This window comes from Zootoca vivipara, chromosome Z (genome assembly GCF_963506605.1).
Source record: "Zootoca vivipara chromosome Z, rZooViv1.1, whole genome shotgun sequence".
In the NCBI taxonomy this organism is placed as follows: domain Eukaryota; kingdom Metazoa; phylum Chordata; class Lepidosauria; order Squamata; family Lacertidae; genus Zootoca; species Zootoca vivipara.
The window spans coordinates 23,784,748-23,811,892 of record NC_083294.1 but is presented as its reverse complement, the minus strand read 5'-3'; the positions used below and the strand labels follow the sequence as shown (position 1 = coordinate 23,811,892).

At 41.0% G+C, this 27,145-nt stretch overlaps 1 protein-coding gene across 2 annotated transcripts in view; it reads right to left on the bottom strand.

Annotated features, from left to right (window-relative positions):
* Window positions 1–27,145, bottom strand: part of AMMECR1 (AMMECR nuclear protein 1) — a 105,512-nt gene that overhangs the window by 62,682 nt on the left and 15,685 nt on the right. For both annotated transcript variants that reach the window (XR_009557029.1, XM_035113674.2), the window contains exon 2: window positions 2,767–2,877. Coding sequence is in view for 1 of the 2 variants with exons in the window: in XM_035113674.2 (XP_034969565.2) it covers window positions 2,767–2,877 (111 nt within the window). In the remaining variant the exon portion in view is untranslated. The remainder of the gene's footprint in view (window positions 1–2,766; window positions 2,878–27,145) is intronic.

Genomic DNA, 27,145 nt, shown 5'->3' with positions numbered 1-27,145 from the left:
AAAGAAATAGAACAAGTATCATGCCATTTGTATATCACAAAAATAGCATAATAAATTTGCAGTAATACTTGGTTCGTGACTTAGTTTAAAAGAAAACAATAATGAAGGGGAAACAGGATAGAACAGAGTTAGCAGATAACATTCAACATCACATAACTACAAGCCTAATCAGAAGCCCTTGCAGTTGTGCTTAGATTAAGTATGAGTAATAGTTATTTTTCCTCTTACGTTGCTACCGAAACAATTCAGTTTTAAGGGGAAAGAACAGTTTTCAAAAGTAAGGCAAAGAGGGGGTGATTCTCTCCTTTATAGTTTCAAACACCATGAGTGCGCTGATCAGCAGTGTGCAACCATCTGAACTTGTTTTCAGTCCGGAAGTGAAACAAGGCCACCCAGAAATAAAGGTGTACTTTGTACATGCTCAGGAGGCTTCCAAGGTATAGAGAAGTATATGAGCCTGTAAATGAAATCATTTATAAAACAAACCAACAGAAAAATGGACTTTCAAGCACCTGTGAAGTTTCAGGTTGTAAATAGACTGAAAACAAGTACAGAATGTAGAGTAGTTAGTTGAGAAAGGGGGGAAAGAAAGAAATTTGAGGTGAGTGAAGAAGGAACAGGCTTGATCAAGCTGTGAACAGTTTACAGAAAGGATCCTGGAGTGAGGCAGAGGTTATTGTTATTATTAATAATAATTTTATTTTATACCACTTTAGATTTGTAAGAAAAAAATCTCAAGGCAGTTTACAACCTACATTAAAACATCAAAAAACCCCGATCTAAATCAAAACATTACAAACAAAAATCAACTCTAAAGGACATAATTAATAGGAAACTACAACTTAAAGATTTCAAAATAAAACATAATAAAGGAGGTCAAGTACAGAATACACATTTAATGAAATGAAGTTAACAAAAAAAATCAAACTTTCCAAAATAGACTAAAATATAAAATAAACATTTAAAACAACTTAACATTTAAAACAACATTTAAAACAACAGCAAAAGAATAAAATATTATTTTAAACATAGCACATATCTGCTGCTGTTGCTGCAACTGCTGGTTCATGGTGGACAGCGGCTGTAGAAGCTTGGGCTCAATGGCCTGGGTCTACATACTAAGAGATCTGTGCCAGGCAGAGAAACCGAGGGACTCCAAGATGACGCTATGTATGCACTCAGTGTCGAAGGAATGTACATCATTAAAATAAAAATAATTCCCCTCCATCCACTGTATAGGGATGTTTCCGGAAGGACCCTGTTTCCCTCTCCCACTCTCTACCCCCAACCGCATGGATATGAAATGTTAACATTTGGGACTGGCAGCCTGAAACCTGAACCTTTAAGCACAATAAGAGCACAGGAAGAAGATTGCTAGTCCAACTAGCTCAATATTATCTACTGTGACAGGCAGAGACTCTCGGGGGGGGGGGGGTGTCTCTTGACAGTTTTCAGGGCACCTGCAACCTGATCTTTCTAGCACAAAGGTGAGGAACCCTTTTCAGCTCAACGGCCATATTCCCTTATGGGCAACTTTCTAGAAGCTGCATGTCAGTGGTGGGTGGAACCAAAGACAAAAGCAGGCAGAGCAATGGATGTGACTATTACCTCTATACAGCAGGTCACATCCAGGCATGCAAAAGCCATATGTTTCTATACTCCCCCATCTCTCCATCCAGGCAACCATGAGGCTTTGTAAACGTTTTAATGGCATATTCCAGGCAGACAAAGCACTCAAGGAGGACTTGGAGTGGGGCTGGAGAGAGTCCCAAAGGCTGGATGGGGAGTGCCAAATCTCTTGTCTCTGTCTCATGCAAACATTGCCCTAGCAAGACCTGAAAGGTTCCTGTTCCCTGGAGCCCTGAACAGAAGTACTCTTCTTACGACACACATTGGAAATTTTTGTTGCAATTCCCAAATTTAAATCAATTGTGCAATTATTGACACCAGTGTGGGCAGCTGACTCAAGTAAATAGATTGCATGGCAAAATACATCTCCAGTCCCTGGACCACTGCCTGAAGATTGAAAAGGAACGCAGTAAGAACAGAGAAGTTAGCTAACTCTGATCCAGTATACCCATCTTTCAGAAAACAGAAAATAACCTAAAAATCTAAGAGATTGAAGTCCAGATACTAATTCTATTATTGGCCACTGCTATAAGAAGAATAAAAAAGTATGTATCAGCCTAGCTGTGACTCACAGGTGGCATCAGGTGCCAGGGAAGTGAAGGGTTAATTACTACTTACCTCTCCAGTCCAGCAGCTTCCCACTCAAGAACAAGATGTCACTGAAAAATAAGGTGTCATGGAAATGTGTAGGATTAAGTTAACTGCAGCTGATTGGAAGCAACTGCTGGAGAAGAAGTGATAATAGCTGCTGCTTGAGAATGTTGAACATGTGCATCCAAGCTTTATATACACACACAAAATTTTGTGTCACACTTTCCTCAAATAATTTTAAAAAAAACCCTCAGAGAAAGGTGCTTTTGGAGAAAGGTGCTATGATAAGGGTCTGTTATACAAAAGCCACAGAAAATTTTAGGCCAAAAAACAAACAAACAAACAAACAGAAACCAGTTACAAGTTTTTGTGACAACAGGCCTATGGAATCAGTAACTGTGTGAGAGAAAAACCTATTGCATGTCAAGTGATCAGAAATTCCTATCAGCTGAGTGTGGCTGAGATAAATGAAAAGATGTACAACACAGGTTGTACAATGACAATAAAGGCATTATTATTAAAAGATGAAAAGAAACAAAATCTTACCTAGTAAGCGTGTACTCCCTGAGTCCTGAATGCAGGTTCATGGCAGAAAAGGTACCTATACATCCACGCAATCGTTTGTCTCGACCAATCTTCCACGTTACAAAGAGTGGGCTGTTTGGGAAAGAGGAAGGGTGAAAGGAGAACATGACAGGAGTTCTGACTGTGATCAAATCAAGTCACCCACCTCATAGTTGAGAACAAAACTATGCTTGTGAAATGCTGTTAACAGTATTACTATAAATATGCCTCAAGGCTCATTGCACATGTCCTTGAGCAGGGTCCCCAAACTAAGGCCCAGGGGCCAGATGCGGCCCAATCGCCTTCTCAATCCGGCCTGCAGACAGTCCGGGAATCAGCATGTTTTTACATGAGTAGAATGTGTCCTTTTATTTAAAATGCATCTCTGGGTTATTTGTAGGGCATAGGAATTCGTTCATCTTTCCCCCAAAAATATAGTCCGGCCCCCCACAAGGTCTCAGTGGACCGGCCCCCTGCGGAAAAAGTTTGCTGACCCCTGAATGCTGTTGTAGTTGAGGTGTCAAAAACACAGGTTAGTGGAAGGAAATGAATAGGAAGGATAGAATACTTTTCAAGCACTTCTCCAACTTCCTATGCAACACTGTACAATACACAACATGTTTCACTACTGCTTCTGACTGTAGATCAACCTTCCACAACCTGGTGCCCTCATGATGTTTTGTACTACAGTTCCTATCAGCCCCAGCAAGCTGTTTTAAATGAAACTTTAAGACCTGGTAGTTTAAATCTGCTCTATCTGTCCCAGGCTTTGAATAAATAGCAAAGCTGACTTTAGTGGAGTCAGCTTTTGGAGATTTTGAGATTTTATTGCTTCTGCTTATTCCAAGTACTACTAATTTTACCACATTTGTTTTGAATAATAGCATTCTACTTCAGTGATGTTTCCATTTTATTGAAAGCTGCCTACAATTCCCCCCCTAAGGTAGGATAAAAATGTTTAAAGTCTATCCACAAATTTGACTACCCCCTTCCCTCTTGATGACTCACACACTTCTGAATTATGCGTTGACACACACACCTAGAAACAATTAACTTTCCACAAGTGGCCAGGTAAGTGGTTAACTGTGAGCTAAAGTGGGGAAAACAGGAGCATTTCACATGAAGAAGGCTGTAGATTTCCGTCCCAATATGCTGAAGAGAAATCTCATTAGCCTTACTATTATTATTTCTTGGCCTTCTTATCTACCCTTGACTGTAAGGTCTAAGGGTAGGTTATAACAATATAAAATGCCAGTTTAAAACCAGTTAAAGAAACTTACAACCTGAAGAATAGGGTGGGTCATAAAAATATATCTCCAGTGTCAAAGGCCAAGATAAAGAGGTGCATCTTCAGCACACGATAAAAGCTATACAATGAAGATGCCATGCTTCTGTGAGGAGGGAACTGCATAGCTTAGGGGCTGCCACAGATAATGTTCCTTCCCGGGCTGCTACAGTTTGCACTCATAAAATATAAAACCACAGAATGATGATTAAAATAACAGAATAGGAGAACATCAATGAAGAAGGAAAGACATCCTACCCCCCCCCCCAAAAAAAACCAGAGCAAGCCAACCATCAACCAGGTCAGCAGACTTCAACATCCACTGGTCTCTATACCACAGATAGGGAAACAGGTTGGTTGGTACTCATGGCAGTTTGAGTTTCCATCCCTGCTTTAGAAAGAACAGGATGGAGGAAATCAGAGAACATCTCCCAATGATGGGGAAAGGTAGCAGAAGTGCATTAGGAAACTCTGAGGCAGGCCAGAGCAAGTTACATTGAGAAAGTAGGCAATTATCAGTAATTTTAGTCTGTTTACGCTGGTAATTCCAAAGTGCCATGCCAAGAAAGCAATGCTAGCATGCTGTGAGAAACAAACTTATGGGCAGCATTTTGTCTTCCAAATTTCAGTGGTGGCCTGTACAAGCCCAATATTCGGTGTGCCGCCCCCCTCCTCCGGGCGCCTCTTGCCTTCTTTTCTGATCAATTCACTACACCATAGTTGCGACACCCAGCAGTGCCCCTTAGGCAGAGGAACCAGTTGTGTTTAACTAAACACACCTCTGTCCTTTATATAGTGTCATCCATGTATTCCTTTAGCAAGGAAGAAGAAAGGTCCCTGCCTCAAGCAGCTTAAAATGTAGAAACAGGAAAAAGGGAGATAATAGTGGAAGGGGATAAGCCTGAAGGTAGGTAAAACAGGAGGAATATGCAATTACATGTAGGTAGACTGAGCTGCACAGGAAAGGATTTCTGCAGTACCTCAGAAGATACTTCTCAATCATTCCATTCAGCTGATGAAGGAAAGCAGCAGAATTACAATTCATTGAACGAAATGTGCCCAGGAGAGTGACTAATGTATCCACACAGGGAGTGGGGACCCCCCGCCCCACTTAATTTATCTGCAGGAAATTTTCTATTTCCTAATTTCATTAGCAACAATGAATGGAAAGCTTGGCAGTTTCCAGGTTTTTAGCTTTGTTCTCTAAACAGTGTAAAGCAAATGTGCTAAATTAGATCATTCTCTAGGACATTATAAAATTTTCTGATTCAAACTGAAAACTTTCCTAATTCGCACAGGAAAAGGAAACGTTTTCCAGGATGAGAGTGAAGATTTTTGAATCGGGAAAAAGAACATAAATGAAGTGTTCATCAACTATCATAAGTTTAGGGAAAATACAGTTGTACCTTGGATTCCGAACGTTTTGGCTCCTGAATGCCGCAAACCCAGAAGTGAGTGTTCCGGTTTACAAAAGTTCACTGGAAGCTGAACGCTGATGTGGCTTCCGCAGCTTCCGACTGAGTGCAGGAAGCTCCTGCAGTCAATCGGAAGCCGTGCCTTGGCTGTCAAACATTTTTGGAAGTCAATCGGACTTCCAGAATGGATTCTGTTCAACAACCAAGGTACGGCTGTAGTAGTTTAAGCCTTCTATGAAAAAGATCTCTCTCATCACACTCTATTCCAGTGCAGTGTCTGGAAAATCTTTGGTCCTCAATATCAAGAGTGCCATGAACTTTCTGCAAGTGAGGCTGGGAAGCACACAAGTCTGCACAAAAGAAAAGCTGCCACTTCTGAGCCAAAGCCACTGTTTGCAGACAGCCTTTTTTCAGAAACAGGAGGAGAGCAAATGCTATTCACAGCAACGCTGGCTATTCATTGTAAGTGCACCAACCTGCTGAAGTGCAGAAAGTGTTGCTGCTCAGAGCTCAACGCAAGGCAAAATTCAGTCAGGGTGCCGCACTCATAGAACCCTTTACATAGACCACACAAGAAGTTCAAGTATTAATAGAAGCACACAGTTTATGGTGATGGATACCCTTAAGAGAATTCATCACACTAATTTTCCCAGGCTTAGGGAGGAATATTCAGAATTCTTAAAAAAAAAAAACTGGCTGAAGCATTGTAAAGCATTTGACAACCAACCAGGGTTTTCCCCATGAATTTCAACATAAGCTCCAGTTGTTGTTTATCATCATCATCATCATCATCATCATCATCACTTTACTTATAAAAATGACTCAAATTGACTTACAAAAACAAAAAGTTAGCTCAATCCACAAACAATTTCATGTATATGGAGTCTATTTGCATATACCTATACCGATTTAAGTTTGTAAGACTTTTATGTTAGCATGAATTTGTGTCCACCATGTAGGATAGTAAACTTATTTGAAAATCAGAAGTTAATGCAAGCTGGCTACAACAAACTATCATCTTGAGTCCACAGCTGATCAATACCTTTATTATTAGGTCTAATGAAAGTGATTAGGACTAATGAAAATAGTAGCAAACTTTACAGTTTGTGTTCAGTGGCCTTCAGCCCCAACAGTAGGTATTACCAGCACAGGCCAAAAACAAAGATTAAAAAAAAACACACACACCCCAAATCTCTGCTGGTGGGTCTCCCTTGGAAGGGAGTCTCATGGCTATGGTGCCATAACCGAACAGTCATATTTCACTCATATTTTATTCAGTGGCAGATGCCATCAGGAGCAGGGCCCTTCCTTGAGATCTTAACAGACTCCCTTACAGGTACACGCCATATGGCAGAGCATGATGCCTATGGTACTGGGCTCAGGTTTCATAGCTAATTGCTAGCATTCTGAGTTGACCTGGAAACAACAGCTGCTAATGGGTTTATACAGTAAGTATCTTGGATATGTAACATGGAGTTTTGATGACACAGAACCATAATGTATTATTAAGAAACTGGAAGTGAAACAGCCTAGACTTTGGAATACCCTTCCTTTTGAAATCCATCTGGTACCAACACTGGTTGTTTTTTACCATAACTAACTCTTTAGTCAGGCTTTTAATTGGGTGGATTCTTGATGCATTGAGCCACTGATCTAAACAGAGGTTACACTAATTAAACAATATAAAATCAATGCTATTATTGGAATAACTGAATTGTTAGTTTATATTATTTATTAAAACATTTAGGGGAAGCTTTCCCACCACCTATGATGTCCTCACTGAGAAACTGCTATTGCGCTTTCTGCCATCCTAGTGATTGCTGAACACAGTCTGAAAACCACTGCTTTGGGCAATGATATCTGCCCCAAAGAGAACCCTGCCTTAATTATATAAAATACTTCTCACTGTGGGTAAGAAATTTCAGGAAAAGGATGAAGCCTCCTCATCGCTTACTTTCAATGCCCCCCCCTTCATTATTCTGACCCCATTGGACATTATTTTGAATCACCGCAATATGCGTCTATAATAACTGGACTCAAGAAAGTATTTTTCTTCTTTGAAACTGATAGTCTGAGGATTAATGTTCCAGATACTTATGGATTACCTTTTGTAGGGGATTATTATCCTCAGTTGCTGTGTAAAGCAGAAGGCAAACAGGGAAAGTGAACCACTGAGAAGTACAAAATGGTTCAGAAGTTCAGATGCTCCCATCACTGCCTCATGATAGTATACTTTACTTCTGCAGACTTAATCCCACCATAAGCAACCCCCTCATTAATGTTTTACAACAAATTCCATACACTGCACCAGTGACCTACTTTCATACAATGTCACTGGAGGTACTCTAAAAATCAAAGATGTGCAAGTTATTTTAGTAGTCAGCCAGCAAATTACAAGAGTAAATGATCCAGGATCTGTCATGCTCTCAGCAGCAAATGCCTGAATTATTCCTCTGAGGGACACCAAATGCAACTCACCACATGCCCTGCAGGTGCTGCTTTGCATTTTCAAAAATGCAAACACTTTTCAGGGTGGAGGGATATCCATAATGACTTTTCCCTTTCTACATGAACTGATATACCTGACCTGCACAAATGACAGCAAATCTAGGCACCTTCCAAGACAATGGAGAATCTGTATAGGAGATGGGGAACCTGTGGGTTCTCCAGATGTTGTTCTCCTACCCCAAGTCACAGGTAATGGGAATTGTAATCCAACAACACCTAGAAGATCACAGACTCTGCACCCTGATATATAAAAGTCATTTTCCAGCATTCAGTCAGTTTACTGTAACCTGGAAAGCGGCATAGGAAACATATTTAGGATTCTCCTAATTCCACCATGATCCATGAAAGGAAGGCAGGGAGAAAATGAATCTCCTCCCGTCCCATATGGAGGAAAAGGGCTATGAAGGTGATGCATTTTTTAAAAATGCTTAACCCTCCCCCTCAACCTGAGCAAGGAAATGGGTTTGAAAACAGATAAGACATGATGCATTGTCTCCATTCTGCTTTACTCCCCCCACCCCCGTTTTTTGGTGGAAGTAGGGAGAAGCAACAAGTTACTTAGCTGTATCTCTAGCAAGCTGCACTCCTTGCTTTGGTAAGCAGAGCCTGGGCAGAATTGCAAAAGCAGGCCTAGTCCAATTCACAAAAATGGCCTCTATGATGGACAAATTTATGGGACAATTGTCCACCCCCATCTCCTTGCCCTCCCAATTCATCAGTGGTCATTACCATAGACCTAGGGAGAAGTGAAATTTGGCCTGTTTTCCAGAACCAGGCCTGCCCTATGCTCACAAAGGGAAAGAAGTTTGAGTAGTGAATGGGAAGAGAAACTGGGAAGTGGGGATGCTGAGTGGGGAAAACACATGGAAGCCAGAGAAGTGAAGAGGAATAAAGGCCACATTGATGTAACAAGACTTGGAAAAGGAAAGGCTAGAACTCTCTCATATAAAGCATATCAACCCATGGGTGAAATTTCTTGGACTTGTATAAAACCAATACAGTCGTACCTTGATTTTCGAACAGCTCAGTTCTCGAACGTTTTGTCTCCCGAATGCCGCAAACCTGGAAGTGACTGTTCCGTTTTGCAAACTATTTTTGGAAGCCGAACGTCTAACGGGACTTCTGATTGGCTGCTCTGCTTTGGTTTTTGAACGTTTTGGAAATCGAACGGACTTCCGGAACAGATTCCGTTCGACTTCCAAAGTATGACTGTAAATGCAGATATTATAAAGCTGCATGTTCACAGCTTTGCGCATTCTCCACATGTTTTCTCAGAGGTGATATTTTAATTTGTCCTGTTGTGTGTTTGCAATCAGCAAATGGAATTTTCAACTCATTTTTTCTCTTTTGACAACAATCTTTAGGCCAGGCATAGCCAATGCACTCCCCCTTCAGATGTTGTTGGTTTATTACTCCCATCATTCTTGACCATTGGCTATAAAGACTGAAGCTGATAGGTACTGGAGTGAAACAACATCTGGAGGGCCATCACTTCTCAGCCTTTTGGCTAAGATCAAGTGCAGTAACATCTGGAAGGCCGCAGATTCCACTCCCCTGTTTAAGTGATGGCTGCAGAAATTACTTTAGACATGACCAAACAAGCTCAACTTATCTTTGCTTCTTTTGTACAAACGGTGAAAAGTCACTAGCACAGATGTGGGCATTAACTTTATTTTTGTAGTAAAGAAACATAATGCCAACTAAGCAACTTCTCCATGAAGCACATTCTTTCAGACATTGTTCGGAGAGTCCATAGCAGCTAAAGTTAGCAGATTTGAGGATAGACTGAAATACCTATTTATAGCATAAGTGAGTATTGGGCCACTTCCAAAAACACAGCCAAGAGAAAACTTTATTAACCAAGATGTATGAAAAGAAAACCTGAAATGCACACACTTAAAACATCTGAATCTAGAGAGTCAAAAAAGCTGGATGCAGCTCAATATCGACATTTCGTAAGGAAGCTGGTGAGAGTTTGGTCAGATAAACAGCTCTAAAATGCTCCATTTTCAAGAGTGGATACCATGAGGAAAATTTGGTATTTCTAATTAGGACTATCTTCTCTGTTTGAAGGGAGAAGTTCATTGCTCAAAGAGCCTGTTCTTCAACAGACATACTAGGCTGGTGCTGACTGACAGCCACCATATGGAAACTTCTTGCAGTTGACTCCAGACTGTACCTCCTCCATACACTACAGCCTTCCATGTGTTCCAGCTTGCTACACCGATCAGCCCCATATTGTGTCGCTCCATGTTGCTGTCAGGAATTTATTTCTAAGTTTTTCGGTACCCCTTATAATAAAACATCAAGGCAGTGTGCAACATTAACACATAAATCACCATTAAAAACAATACAGAAAATCATTAAAGTGAGCAGCTAATCAAAAACTTAAAAATTAAACAGCTATTAATGCCTACAGCATTAAAAAGGTATTCAAGAGATGTCTGAAAGTAAGGGTGCCTGCCTAATGTCTGGTGGAAGAACCTTTCACAATATAGTACGGGCAATACTCAATGCCCAACTTCTGGTTGATGCCAGCTGGGTCTCTGTAACACAGGGAACAACTGATATATCCCTCAGCTGGGATATAAGGGCTCAGGTGTCCTGAGCTCAAGTTGTTTAGGGCTTTGTCTGTCAAAACAGTAACTTTGAATTTGGCTAGGTAGCCAGTGCGCAGGTACCACATTCTATCTGCCCCCATCAGCAGTTACGTCACTGCATTCTGCAGTAGCTGAAGCTTCCAGACAACCCTACATAGAACACATTGCAGTAATCTAGTTTCCACCAAGAATATCTGGTGGGGAAGGGAGAAAGGAGAATCTGTATGGCAAACAATCATCCCCTAACAGTGGAACATTGGGTAAAGAGGTACTACACAAAATTAATTTAAAGCAAGCATAGGCAAACTCGGCCCTCCAAATGTTTTGGGACTACAACTCCCATCATTCCTAGCTAACTGGACCAGTGGTCAGGGATGATGGGAGTTGTAGTCCAAAAACACCTGGAGGGCCAAGTTTGGGGGTGCCTGATTTAAAGTAGCTGTCACATGGCACTCAAATTGTGAGATGCATCTCAACACCACACACCTCAGAATTCGCAAGAAAACATTTTCTTCCTACAATACTTTTCTATTATTTTTTCATGTGTTTCCTTTATGAAGCACAAATATCACTAGGCAAACATGAAACACTAACGTAGCAGATATTGTTTCTTCAATAGCCCAAGTATGTGACAATGAATATGAGAAGAGAGGCATGTGGGGATTGACTGACTGTATGGCGTTTCTCCAAATATATACCAAGCAAGTAACAGGAGATGTACTCATCGAGACCATGCATGAACACATGCTAGCTGAAGTGCTGGTGAGCAGGATCAAGTCAGTGCATGTCGGATTTTGGCTCTCCCAAAAATCATACAACAGGTACCGTCGTGTTGAGTCCCCATTGCTGTCTCCTATCCACCAGCCTTGTCAATGGCATTCATTATAACTGCACTGTTTCATCACCTCTAGCTTCTTGATTGGTCACATGTTTCACATTGAAAAGCGGAATTTTAACGTAAGAACCCTGCCTTGATGAAGTCCTGCTTGTCAACCTTGAGAGGGAACTTTTTAAGTACAGTATTCTCTCTGACTCAGAAATCAGGAAACATAGGAAGTTGTCTAGTACTGAGTCAGACCAGTGGCCCATCTGACTCAGTACTGTCTATGTAGACAGGCAGCTGCTCTCCAGAGTTTCAGATAGGGAACTTGGGACCTTCTGTGCAGCAAGAAGGTCTTTCCTTCAACAAGCCTCTATTTTTCCTTTACCTATTCCATGCATCTAGCTCTCTTTGCTTTCCTGGACATTCTCACATTCCCCCCACCAAAACCCTTCCACTTAAGAACTCAATTGTATATTTAGCAGCCAGTATCTGCTTTGCCTGCAGATTGGGTTCTTTCTCTACTTTGTTATTTTAGGCTGGTAGACTGCAGGATACGAGTCAGCAACTTCCAAGAGTTAACTCAACTCAAATAAACAAAAGTGTTTAAAATCTTGTGCCCATCCTCCAAAAGTAATTAAGTACAGTGAATATCTTAGCCAGTTAGCTATGACTGCATGTGCTTACAAAAGATTGTTTAATCTATAAAGACTTTTCAGGGGAGGTTTGCCAAGTATACTTTCTTTCAAAAAATGTACCAGAAGATAAACTCTACACCAGTTTATCACTAGCAGCCAAAAACAACTGAAAGTTCCAACAGATGTTATTACATGCAAACACCCCAAAGGAAGGGGTGTGGCTCGGTGGCATAGTTTATGCTTTGGATTCTGAAGGTCCCAGGTTTAATCCCCAGTATCTCAAGGTAGGGATGGAAGAAATTTCTGTGTGAATCCATGGAGACCTGCTGCCAGTCAGTGTAGACCATACTGAGGAAGATGGAAGCCAGCTTCATGTGTCCCACCCACAGCATACAATTAAATGCAAACTCAACACATACTATGAAAGCAAAATGCCCTGTATTCCTGACATCTCCACTCAAAAGGAACATGTAGCAGATGATGGGTAAGACTTCTGCCTTAGAACCTGCAGAGGAGCTGTCCATCAAAAGTAAACAATAGCAGACTAGATTGACAATAGCATGATCCAGTAGAAGGCAGCTTACTAAGCTACTAACACATGTTGCTTTATAACCTTTAAAGCCCTAAACGGCCTCGGTCCAGTATACCTGAAGAAGCGTCTCCACCCCCATCGTTCCACCCAGACACTGAGGTCCAGCGCCGAGGGCCTTCTGGCAGTTCCCTCACTGCGAGAAGCCAAGTTACAAGGAACTAGGCAGAGGGCCTTCTCAGTAGTGGCACCCGCCCTGTGAAACGCACTCCCACCAGATGTCATAGAGAACAACAACTACCAGACTTTTAGAAGACATCTGAAGGCAGCCCTGCTTAGGGAAGCTTTAATGTTTGATGGACTATTGTATTTTAACATTTTGTTGGAAGCCGCCCAGAGTGGCTGGGGAAACCCAGCCAGATGGGTGGGGAATAAATAATTTGTTGCTGTTGTTGTTTGTTGTTATTATTGTAACAGGATTTCTACAAGACAGCATGAACTCTTACTAGTATTCATGAAGACATGAACTGACCAGTTGCAAAATAAACTGGACCTTATGGAAGTGGTAAGATAGCCACCAAAAGTAGTAACCCAACATCTCATCCTTCTTTCATAATGTCTAAAACATAAAGTAAGATGTAATCACATTTGTGATGTTACTAGATGTTACAGAGCAACAGATGAGGTGATGTGGGGCTGCTTTTTTCAAAGCAGTCATGCAGCATTTATTGATTGCTATTTTATGCTCTGCATAATGCTGGATTTGAAGACTGTCCGGAAATGGCAGCTTGTGCAAAATATGGTCACTCAGTTATTGAGCATATCAGGTTATTGAGAATATATAACACTAGTCTTGCAGTGGCTGCCTATATGCTGAACCCAATTCAAGGTGATTGTAATGGTTCAAAACGCCTGAATAAACTTGGGATCTACCATATTTACACGAATCTAATGCGGCATTGAATCTAATGTGCACCTCAATTTTCAAAACCTTGAAACCAAGGTTTGCTTGCAGATATTTGCTTGCAAATATAATTGTGCCAACAAATCTAATGTGGACCCTCATTTTCACAACCTAATTTGGCCAAAAAAGGTGCACATTACATTCAAGCAAATATGGTAAATACTTCTATATTTCTTCTATACTCCTTCTATACTGATCTATACTGATTATAAATTAAGATAATCAGGGAGGCTCTCTGGCTGTACTTCAATTTATTATATGGTAACTTGAGAGAGGACTGTCTCTGTTCTTGAAAGCCACCTATGAAACGACCTCCCCTCTGACACTGGTTGGTAAACAAATAACAAACAAGTAATTATTCAAGTAGCTACAACTTCTTATATCTCTTATATCTCATCTAAAATCAAACCTTTATAGAATAAAGTTAACAAGATCTCAATCAAATTCTGAGATTTCTATAATGGCAATAGCTGCTATGGGCTAGGAGTTAAAAGTACAGCATAAAATGCCCGAATTTAAGAATCAACAGCATCCCGAAGTTTGAAGGAAGGTTGGTGGAAGCATTATGGCATTTTTGTCCATTAGTGGGTTTCTGTTTTACACCCATGTACTTGTGCTCATAGATTACTTTGAGCATATTCATCAAGTGCTGGTACTGCAGTCTCTGAAGCAGACAGAGCAAGGGGCACTAGCTGGAAATGAGTAAAACAAAATAAAGGAAATAATTCCCATAGTACTTTATTTATTTAGGCAAAGCATTTTAATGCTGCTATTCAGTCAAAAAGGATCAAGCATAAATTAGATATTCAACCAAGTACATATAAAGGAGCTTACTATGACTTTTCCTACCCATCTGCTCTGACAGTGAGATCTCATCACACAGCTGTTTTGAGAATCTCACATTTCATATATATATATATATATATATATATATATATATATATATATATATATATGTGTGTGTGTGTGTGTGTGTGTGTGTGTGTGTGTGTGTGTGTGGATGGCTTCCACCTTCAAATTAGTCATCTTTTCACAAGCCCAGAATCAGCTTCATACCTCCTACCAGGAAGTACAAAACCTCTTAAGAGCAACTCAAGGCACCTAATGCAGTAGTGTAGTTATCCAAGAATTGAAGTCAAGAAATTATATGAGTGGTGCTAGAAGACTGAAAAGAACAAGAAACCACATATCAATACCCTTGAGTGAGCATTTAATCTGTTTGATTGTTTAGCTCCACATACTCACAAATTACTACCATTTTTTAGACAAATAAAAAGTTAGACTATTGTCTTGGTTCATTTTTAACTTTTAATGACAGACTAGTTGCCTTGGGTTGTTCCTCCTCTAAAACTTGTTGCCAAGTAGCAGCCATTCCAAAAAGTCTGAGGGAGAGATGGGAAGACCTTATTGGCTCTGCTGATACACCCGATCCTTTTGGCTCCTCTCTGAAGTTTTGGAGGCAAAAAATGCACTGCAGACCATTTCCATCAGATGCATAGAAGCATAGAATCATAGAGTTAAGATGTTTCAAGGGTCTTCTCCCTCCCCCCCTTTTGAAGATGGGGCAACAACATCTGTCTGCCTCCAGTCTGTAGGGACCTCACCTATTCTCCAAGAATTCTCAAAGATTATAGACCAGGCACCCCCAACCTCGGCCCTCCAGATGTTTTGGACTACAATTCCCATCTTCCCTGACCACTGGTCCTGTTAGCTAGGGATCATGGGAGTTGTAGGCCAAAACATCTGGAGGGCCGCAGTTTGGGGGTGCCTGTTATAGACAAAGGCTCTGAGATCCTCATCCTCAAGCTCCTTTAATTTTATTGGGTACAGCCTCTTATTAAAGTTACAGCAATACCTCAAGTTACAAATGCCTTAGGTTACAAACGCTTCAGGTTACAAACTCCGCTAACCTGGAAGTGTTACCTCAAGTTGAGAACTTTGCCCCAGGATGAGAACGGAAAATGTGTGCCGGCGGTGCAGCGGCAGCAAGAGGCCCCATTAGTGAAAGCACGCCTCTAGTTAAGAAAAGTTTCAGGTTAAGAACGGACCTCCGGAATGAATTAAGTTCATAACTAGACGTACCACTGTATTTGAAACACGAACTAAACAAAAGCGACTTCTGCAATTTAGGAAACATAAAACCACTATTTGAAACAAAGTTATTTTTGTGTTTTTCGAAAACATGCACATTTAAGTATCAAATACTAAACAAAAAAGGGGAGCTAAATCTTTAAATTATATTAACGTTAACTCAAATACACACAGGATGGGTAAATTTCAGTTTGCTGGCAGAATAAAAGCTTACATGTTGAGGTGTCTGGAAATTCTCTCAGGGAGCAGACCACACGGTTGCAGTCAATGGAAGAAATTTTCAAACTGGTGGATCTCAAGGAGTAGATTCAGTGAATCTGAACAAAGGATTTGTCCTAACCCTGGAATGTTGAAACCTTTCTAGAAAGAGAACCTTTAGCCCACCTTGCAAATTCATATCTGAGTAGGCTATTGTTTTGGAATGAAGTAATAGATATACAGTATTAGCATCAATATAGTCTTGTATAGCACCATGATCAACATATGATTAGGAAGTGTAAAAGAATAATGTTTTGTTATTAAGACAATTGAAATAAGCACATCTCTTTTGTGAAAGCAATTCACCTTTTCTATGCTTCTAACATCAATTTTTTAAGTACTGTATTTCTAGATGCCTGCTACCAAATGTCAATTTCAAATGTAACTAATAAATGCTTCATGAAAGCTTTTTTGTCACAAAGGGCTGAGAATTAAGATTTTATTGTGAATGCTTTTCAAATGTCAAGCTTATACACAAATAACATAATGTAAGGGTAGCTGCTCTAAAGCTTGCATCTAAGTCTACTTTTGAAAAACCAGAATCATGAAAAGGGCTGTCTCACAGAATCTGACTTCTAGACCCCTATACACAACCTCTCTCCAACATCAACATGGTTATTATTGTGCATGCAGTTTCAGAAACAGAAACCTGGATAGTTTTATTCTCATGTACTATTGGTGTGCCACTGATAGGTAGCCTCCTTCAGTTTTTCTTAGACCATTTCTGAGCTCTCAAGAGTTCAATGAAGTGCCTGGTATCCTTTCTTCTAGGATGCTTGGTTGGTGCAAGAATACTGAATGGCACTCATGGATACCACATTTTTAAATCTTCCAGTCATTATTTCTGAATCTTCCACTAGTACCCTGGATGCTCAGAAAATGCATTTGTACAGATGATTCTAACAATGAGCTAGAAAAGCTATACAGTACAGCCAACACATGTAAAAAACACACTGTGTCAAGGCAAGAGTTGAGCTCTCCAACACAAATGTGAGGAGGTGGCCAAGGCAAAGAGAAGCATCTCAGGAGCAAACAGCCAAGGAGGCTCGGGTACTGGGGGTGATAAGGTGTGTGATTTAAGTTTCAGCTGGTGCACCAACTTAATTGAGCAGACCTAGCAAGAATAATCCATGCTCTGGTCACATCTAGGCTTGGCTACTGCAATCGTTCTACATGGATTTGCCTTTAAAGAAAGCTGGGAAACTTCAGCTGTTTGAAAATGCGGCTGCCAGAGGGGAAAAAGCAGTCAGATCATGCAACATCATCATAATATCTGCTGCACTGGTTGTCAGTGTGTTTCTGAGCCAATTTAAAAAGGCTAGTTTCGATCTTAAAAGCTTTAAATGGTTTCAAGGACTGCCTGCATCTCTAGTAACCTGACTATACCTTAACATTCAACAAGAGAGGCCCTCCTCAATTGCCTACCACCTAGATTGGTGAGTGTGAAAGAGACTGTCTTCTCTGTGGTGGCCCCACAGCTCTAGAATTCATTCCTACTGACCATCAGGAAGCTACTACACAACAGTTCTTTAGAAAGGTTTGGAAACTTTATTTGTTTCATGAATAATTTGTACATGAGTAGCATTTCTTTATGTGCTACACAATGTAATGGAGAAATCAGGGGGAACTGTATTTAGATTTGGGGTTTGCTCGGACGCTGCACTACTGCTGGCTCACTTTGTGTGGGGGAGGGTGTTTTGTTGAAATTATGCTGCATGTTTCCTATTTTGTATTATTGTTATGTGTTTTATTTTGATCACATTAAATCACCTTGAGAGAGTTCATCCTTGGAAAATGCAGCATATTCATATTTTCAAATAAATAAATCCTTTTGGGGAAGAGATAAATTGAGGCCTTCCAGAGTCACATCGCAATGGTAGTGGACACATCACAGAGCTAGTTGCTACTGATTTCAAGCACAGGAGAATGCTTACACTTTGTATTAGCTGGCTAAAAATAAAGCAGTGGATGTCCTCATCCTTATTACTGCTTTCAGTTTAAGGATACACAAAGGATCCATCTGCTACTGAACATCTCTGACATTAATAGTACAGCCAATGCCAAAACCAAGTCCTGGAAAAGACTGCAGCAAAATCATCATCATCAATTTTCATACTCTATTCATCATGCTGGTTTAAACATATTATTTTCCACTCACTTCAAGTTCTCCATCACTGTATCAGGAGCTTAGTCAAACCATCATAGACAAGATGCAGACAAGACCCCTAGATCAAATTAGGACAGCCTGTTCTGATGCAAACTGTGTACTGTATAGTGTTTTAGATAATCATTGTGTCACCATGACAGTTAAACACCTTGGATTATGTTATGTTTAAACAGCAGGGAAGAAAAGGACCCTTTTGCTTAAAACTATAATGGGAGTTACAGCACATCTGGCCAAATCAGTGTAAGGATTAACTTTATCCTCAGTATGAAGAACATAGGAAGAAAAAACAAGGGTAAGCCTGGAAAGAGTCACTGAGGAAATGTGAATGAAGAAGTTAACATGGAAGCCAACAACAGAGTAAACTGGGAATACAAGCTCAGCAGCACATAAGTTATGGCTACTTCTGCCAGTGACAAACTCCACTTCCCGAGAGCACAGCCGTTTTGTCGTTCAGCTGCCAAGGAAAACTCAGAGTTTGCACAGATCTGTATGGTTTTCACTTTCTGACCCCAGCATATCACTCAACTGCACCACACCAACTCTATCACGTCCACTGGCTTATGTCTACAGAATTTTAGCATAGTAGTTGAAAAAACAACATTCAGAGATTGTTGTTCCAAATTAGAAGCCTCCTGTAATGTTCATTTTTTAATACTCTGTGCCTTTAATTGCCCTGCTCTCTTTGGAGTCTAGAAACCTTAAAGAGAAACCAGCAGACCCTTTGTTTAATTTCCAAGCAAAGGGTCTGCTGGTTTCTCTTTAAGGTTTCCAGACTCAAAAGAGAACAGGGCAATTAAAGGCGCAGAAGTCTTGTCCTCTATTGAGTCTGGCAACCCTACCAGGAAGATTATACCTCCTAAACTTTCGCACATGATAATGAATGAGTTTCTGGATTGCAACATTTCAGCTTTGCTTTTTCAGAGCTGTCAGTTGCCTACAGTTTGCCATTAATTTTAACTGTGCTGTGAACACAAGTGCCTTTTAAAAACATTTTAGATCTAGTGCAGAATCACTTAACAACAGAGAGGTGGGGTGGAAAGAGAAAAAGGGAAAGGAAATATTGTGGAAAAATTCATCAGCACAGTTCGACCTACATCATCCTGCCCTGTTTCTCCGAAAATAAGACATACCCATAATATAAGCCGTAGCAGGATTTCTAAGCATTTGTGCAATATAAGCCATACCCCCAAAATAAGACATAGTGATAGGCGCAGTTCTGGAGGCCACCAAGGAAGAGACTAGGCTGGACATGTAATAAAAATAAGACATCCCCTGAAAATATGCCACCGTGTGAGTTTTTTTAAAGGAAAAATAAATATAAGACTGTGTCTTATTTTCAGAGAAACACGTTAGGGTGGCTATGTTAGAGACAGACACAGATAAAAGCCAGTTATCTCAGGCTGCAGTCATATGCCTTAAACACAAAACCATATTCTGTAATCCAAGGCTCGCCTACCCCTTAGGCTTTAAATCTTCAATGGAGATTGCTCTGGGAAAGTCTCTCAAGGGAGGATTACACAGGCTAAAACTGACTAGTTTTAATTGAAGTTTAGAAATATATGACCAGTATAATACCTAAGATCTTAATCTCAGACTTCAGTCTCCTGTGGAGGCCTCAGAGCACGATTAATATTGCTTGCATCACCTGTTTGGGTGTAACATAGGCAGTCGTCATAGAGACAATTAAATTGCAGCAGTGACAAACAGGGAGATGGGGGCCTTATGAGCAAGGAAGAAGCAGGGAACGGACTTGAAGAAGAAATGGAATTAATTATTTTCATATATCAATTAAAAACCCTGCCTTTACATCTATTTTGTTTACACCAGCTCAAGGTTCCCTAAAATGGTGTTCAACACTTACAAAGCAAACTTCTGTATCTAGCACTAATAATAAAATTCCAGACTAAAAGACAGCTCACAGCAGATACAAATATAAACATCATAGGATTAGTAAAAAGCCTTTCAGCTCAAACAAGTACAAAGCCTGCCAAAAAAGGAGTATCTTACCGTAAATAGATGCCAAAAGACCTTTGGACGGAAAACATGAGCCTCCCTAGGTAGGGAGTTCCACAACCATAGTATAGCCACGGAGAATACAACTGGGGCGGCAGGAAGAAAGAAGTGCCTCACCTACAAATCTTTATAATAAGACAGGATCATTTGGAATGAAATGGGAAATAAAATATCCTGAACCTAAGTTGCTTAAAAAGGTCTGATACCTTGAATTGTGTCAAAAAACAAACGGAAAGCCCATAGCTGTTGGAGCAAGGGGTTTGCAATGCATGTTCCTAAGAACCAGCTCCCTTTGCTGCTGCATTCTGCATCACTTGAAAGTTTCCAAATGCTTTCCAAATACTTTCAAGGCGGCTCAAAGGAAAGAGCACCGCCGTAATCCAGTCTCAGTGTAACTAACACACAACATCTGACCCCATTCCAGGAATAAGCTCAGTTGACGCTCTAACCTGTGGTTCCCAAATGCATTTTTACTATCACCTGAATTCACAATAAATTCATGCAGAGATATTTCCCAGTCCAACTTAGAGATCCTGGAGATTGAACCTGAGGCCTTCTGCATGCAAAGGAGATGCTCTGCAGTGGACTTTCTCCACTCTATTTCAGAGTGGTATCATATCTGCACCAACTAGCAAATAATTAATTTTGTGCGTGGCTATCAGTAAAATGCAACACAGAGCAATGAATTAGATAGCTAACCCTAGAGCAGCCGATTTGTCTGACACCAAGAGCCCTATGGGATGGAGGGCAGCAATTCCTTTGTCTATTATCAATATCAGCTTAATTAACACAATTCATATAAATTTATAGGGCTCTAGGCCTTAGCTCTTGCTCCTTTTCCATACTGCCACTTCTACAATAATTACAGTGGTGACATTTTGAATATTTTGGTGCTGCTAATCAGTTAACCAAGATTCTAGCCGGACCTATTAAGATATTGTAGTGAAGATCTGCAAATTAAGAGAGGCCAGCAACAGATTTCTCCTCATTTGCTCCAAGAAATCTTGCTAATTCAAGGAAGTTTAAATTCCGCATTCATTCTGCAACCCTTTCAACAACTTGGCACACCCTCTTCCTGGCTTTTAATACCAAGGTACATTCACCAATCTGTTTTGAAAGTACAGTACAGGGGACTTCCAGTCTGCCGCGCTGCCGGAGAGGCGCAGAAACCTCGCGCTCCAAGGTTTCTGGCTTAGTGGGGGGGGATTCCGCAGGGGCGACACGGACCCCCATAGAACCCCAGGTAGAGCATCCCGGGGGCAAAATAGCTTGGCGGAGCTCCAGGAGCGACTTCTCCGCTGCCCGGTAAGCTCGTAAGAGCCCCAAGAGCCAGCAGAGTTGTAGTCGCGGGAGCCATTTTGAGCACTAACATTACCTCCGCGCAGCGAAGCTCTGAGCCTCCAGCATGCAAGCGGCGGATTCTTCCCATCAAAAGATCGATTTGGAATACGTCAAAATTTCCGATTAGGACTGAGAAATTTGGCACTGGGAGGAGGCTTAAAAGGGAAATCAGCCCCCCCCCCCAAATTGAGTATCAGACGATGCAGTAAAGTTTTGGAAAGCTCAGAAATTTTGTTTTAAAAGGAAACTTCTTCCTAATGCAGAGTAAGGGAAAAGGAAAAAGTGCTTTAAAATCTCTGTAAAAGACTGTGATTTGTTAAGGGGAAACCTCCCGGTGAACTTGGAGTCGGGTCAAAGGAAGGACCGGCTAGCCGTCTTTATGACGTCACAATGGAAAAGAATGTGCCTGCTTGTATGAGACTGAGACTGAGTGCTACAGACAAGCAAAAGAAGAAGTTTTAAAAAATAGACTTTAAGGCTACTCAGTGTTGAATTTGAGACTGCATAATAAGGGGGAAAAGTAAAGAAATAGAGGTTGGATCCAGTTCAGATGGGACTTTATGCTTTTTACATTTGGAAAATATAAAATAAGGACAACAACAACAACACTTCCTGCTCTGCCACAATTATGGAGGCAGAAAGCATCAACAGGAAGGAAGAGAATGTTCTGGACTGCGAGAAGAATAGTACACAGTGGGACTTGATTTTGACAATAATTTTGGAAATGACAGAGGAGATTCGTAACCCCAAAGGTGTTTCAACAAGTATGGATGGAAGGATTGATGAATTAACAGAAAAGAATTTTCAAGTAGATGATCCACATGAATTTAGGAAGAAGAGGGAGAAGTCCCTTCCCTGTTCCACCCCTCCCACCGGTGAAACAGATTCTGCAAGTGCTCCTGCAGCCAAGCTGAAGCCAACTGTATTTTTCTGTTTTCCTTTGGTCCACATCAGCAAGGCCAAGAGGGAGGTCTTGTCAACTGAGCAGCCTAGGACCTCCATATACACTGCCCAGGCTTGTGTACTGGGGAGGTCACTTTGGTGCTGCTAACACAGCTGTTTGACTTCACCACTGGAGGCATACTCCATTGTCTCTTGAGACAGACAGATGCAACAGCAGACTAAATAATACACATCTTCCACACTGTATGGATTCTGTGGGAATACTATGAAAAGGGACCAGATGAAAGGTGGCTGAATAGCCATGGTCAAATATCTGGGTATTCTTTAGCACAACACTGAAACACTACATTTCAACAATCCTCCAAACCAGGGCCTGGTGGATTATGAATGAGCCAAGGTGCCCTTGGCTTCCTTCTCCCTTCTCTTTTTTATTTAATAATATTTATATACTGCTTAATCAACTGTGGGTTAAACCACTGAGCCTAGGGCTTGCAGATCAGAAGGTCGGCGGTTTGAATCCCTGTGACGGGGTGAGCTCCCGTTGCTCGGTCCCAGCTCCTGCCAACCTAGCAGTTCGAAAGCATGTCAAAATGCAAGTAGATAAATAGGAACCGCTACAGCGGGAAGGTAAACGGCGTTTCCATGTGCTGCTCTGGTTTTCCAGAAGCGGCTTTGTCATGCTGGCGACATGACCTGGAAGCTATACGCCCTCTCCCTCGGCCAATAATGCGAGATGAGCACACAACCCCAGAGTCGGTCACGACTGGACCTAATGGTCAGGGGTGCCTTTACCTTTACTTTAATCAACAAAAACCTCTAAGCAGTTTACATAACACATGTATCCCCCCATCAATTCCTGTATAATGCTAAACATACCTTGTTATAATGGTGAACTATGCTTAGAAGCTGCCTTCCAAATCAGAATCAGAAATTGCTGGCTGAATTTGATTGTCCGTTTTGGTATAGAGGAAAATCCCTAACTATAACTTGCAGATTTTGATCTAATACAGTAGCTAAATTAAATAGGAATATGCCACTCATAAACCTAAGTCTCATTTCTGATCTCCCGATCCTTGATTTGACGTGCCATGTGAAATTAGTCAAGGGGAAGTATTCATATTTGCATAAATTTCGTATTTGTCTGAACACACTTCTACATGTTCTGAGGGAAAAGAAATATAAAACACACCAAACATGTTGACATGCTCTAGATACGAAGGGCAGCTGATTTTATTAGAGTCATGTTGGAAATTGGCTCCTAAAGAATACAATCTCTGAGAACAAAGAAATCCAAATTGGCAAAGGAAGTTTGTCAACACTAGCAGCTTCAGTTCCTAGGAACAATTTTCAGGCGTGAGTTGAGACAAAAAGCCAGACACAGGAAAAGGAACACCCGGTGAACAGGCAAGTAAAGGTGGTAGCATGATAAATGAGCCACATCTCTTTGTACTAGGAAATGAAGTCATAACCAGATGTATATTTTACAAATTTAAAATTATTAATATAAAGTTATCTTACAGCAATATACTTAAGATTATGATAAGAGTAATGTTGAAACACTTGTAAGAATACAGCCTATCACGTGCAAAAGATCGAGAAGCACTTACTATATGGGCTCACACTACTTAGTAAAATGTCTATCCATTTGCTTAAACAGATGAAGATGACAAAGAGGAATGTACTGCAGGGGACAGGGAGAGAACCTAAAGTGTTCAAACCACTCTTCAAATTCAGTTTACACCAGGCATCCCCAAACTTTGGCCCTCCAGATGTTTTGGACTACAATTCCAATCATCCCTGACCACTGGTCCTGTTAGCTAGGGATCATGGGGGTTGTAGGCCAAAACATCTGGAGGGCCGCAGATTGGAGGTGCCTGGTTTACACCCATGCCACATTCAACTTCTTATAACTGAGGCCCCCAACTCATAAACATTTTGCTAAAGTTAGACTATTCATATGTCCCAACATCAAAAGCTGAAGTTATGTTGTGCCACCTGAACAGGTTGTGGATGTTTTACACAGCTTGGTATTCTTTTTCTAATAATCAGTTTGCTATCTCTGCCCCATGCTTTGATACATCTGAGCATTACCATTTAAATCAGGGGTCAGCAAACTTTTTCAGCAGGGGGCCGGTCCACTGTCCCTCAGACCTCGTGCCGGGCCGGACTATATTTTTTAAAAAAATATGAACGAATTCCTATGCCCCACAAATAACCTAGAGATGCATTTTAAATGAAAGGACACATTCTACTCATGTAAAAACACCAGGCAGGCCCCACAAATTACCCAGAGATGCATTTTAAATAAAAGGACGCGTTCTACTCATGTAAAAACATGCTGATTCCCAGACTGTCCGTGGGCCGGATTTAGAAGGCGACTGGGCCGCATCCGGCCCCCGGGCCTTAGTTTGGAGACCCCTGATTTAAATGCTAACCTGCAAACAATGTACTGGTCTGACCAGGTGCTTTTTTTAGTGGTTTGTTTGTTTTCACTTTCAGTTGTATTTTATTGTAATATAATTTAGATGCTGCTTTTCCAAAAGCCTTTGTTAAGATTGGTATACCGAAAGGTAAATATTAAAAACCCTAATATTTCCTTATTGTCTGACAAAGGCCTAAAAATATTCCAGCTTTTCCCATCGGCTTATAGAAGCTTAATATTACAAAAGTTGTGAAAAAGTGAACACACCTCCTACACACCCTCATGGATAATGCATCCCAACAGAAAGGGATCTGAAATAAGGCCTTGCCATTAGAGCCTAAATGGGAGAAGTATCTAACAAGAAGGCGTTCCTGCAGATACCATAGAGCAGCTCTCAGCTGTTAAATGCTTTAGACAGCTAATGACAAAGACTTTGAAGCAAACCTGTAAGCTAATAGAAAGCCAATGAAACTACAACCAAACATTTGTAAAAGACTGCTATATTTTACACCAGTTTGAAGCTTTCAAAATGTCTTAAGACTGCTTTGCAGCAGTAAAGTCACAAGGGTTTCATTGCATGATGAATGACTGGTTGTTGTTGTTTAGTCGTGTCCGACTCTTCGTGACCCCATGGACCATAGCACGCCAGGCACTCCTGTCTTCCACTGCCTCCCGCAGTTTGGTCAAACTCATGTTCGTAGCTTCGAGAACACTGTCCAACCATCTTGTCCTCTGTCATCCCCTTCTCCTAGTGCCCTCAATCTTTCCCAACATCAGGGTCTTTTCCAAGGATTCTTCTCTTCTCATGAGGTGGCCAAAGTATTGGAGCCTCAGCTTCACGATTTGTCCTTCCAGGGAGCACTCAGGGCTGATTTCCTTAAGAATGGATAGGTTTGATCTTCTAGCAGTCCATGGGACTCTCAAGAGTCTCCTCCAGCACCATAATTCAAAAGCATCAATTCTTTGGCAATCAGCCTTCTTTATGGTCCAGCTCTCACTTCCATACATCACTACTGGGAAAACCATAGCTTTAACTGTACGGACCGTTGTCGGCAAGGTGATGTCTCTGCTTTTTAAGATGCTGTCTAGGTTTGTCATTGCTTTTCTCCCAAGAAGCAGGCGTCTTTTAATTTCATGACTGCTGTCACCATCTGCAGTGATCAAGGAGCCCAAGAAAGTAAAATCTCTCACTGCCTCCATTTCTTCCCCTTCTATTTGCCAGGAGGTGATGGGACCAGTGGCCATGATCTTGGTTTTTTTGATGTTGAGCTTCAGACCATATTTTGCGCTCTCCTCTTTCACCCTCATTAAAAGGTTCTTTAATTCCTCCTCGCTTTCTGCCATCAAGGTTGTGTCATCTGCATATCTGAGGTTGTTGATATTTCTTCTGGCAATCTTGATTCCAGTTTGGGATTCATCTAGTCCAGCCTTTCGCATGATGAATTCTGCATATGTTAAATAAGCAGGGAGACAATATACAACCTTGTCGTACTCCTTTCCCAATTTTGAACCAATCAGTTGTTCCATATCCAGTTCTAACTGTAGCTTCTTGTCCCACATAGAGATTTCTCAGGAGCCAGATGAGGTGATCAGGCACTCCCATTTCTTTAAGAACTTGACATAGTTTGCTGTGGTCGACACAGTCAAAGGCTTTTGCATAGTCAATGAAGCAGAAGTAGACGTTTTTCTGGAACTCTCTAGCTTTCTCCATAATCCAGCGCATGTTTGCTATTTGGTCTTTGGTTCCTCTGCCCTTTCGAAATCCAGCTTGCACTTCTGGGAGTTCTCGGTCCACATACTGCCTAAGCCTGCCTTGTAGAATTTTAAGCATAACCTTGCTAGCGTGTGAAATGAGCGCAATTGTGCGGTAGTTGGAACATTCTTTGGCACTGCCCTTATTTGGAATTGGGATGTAGACTGATCTTCTCCAATCCTCTGGCCATTGCTGAGTTTTCCAAACTTGCTGGCATATTGAGTGTAGCACCTTAACAGCATCATCTTTTAAAATTTTAAATAGTTCAGCTGGAATATCATCACTTCCAATGGCCTTGTTATTAGCAGTGCTTTCTAAGGCCCATTTGACTTCACTCTCCAAGATGTCTGGCTCAAGGTCAGCAACCACACTACCTGGGGTGTACGAGACCTCCATATCTTTCTGGTATAATTCCTCTGTGTATTCTTGCCACCTCTTCTTGATGTCTTCTGCTTCTGTTAGGTCCTTACCACTTTTGTCCTTGATTATGGTAATCTTTGTACGAAATGTTCCTTTCATATCTCCAATTTTCTTGAACAGATCTCTGGTTTTCCCCATTCTATTGTTTTCCTCTATTTCTTTGCATTGCTCATTTAAGAAGACCCTCTTGTCTCTCCTTGCTGTTTTTTGGAAATCTGCATTCAGTTTCCTGTA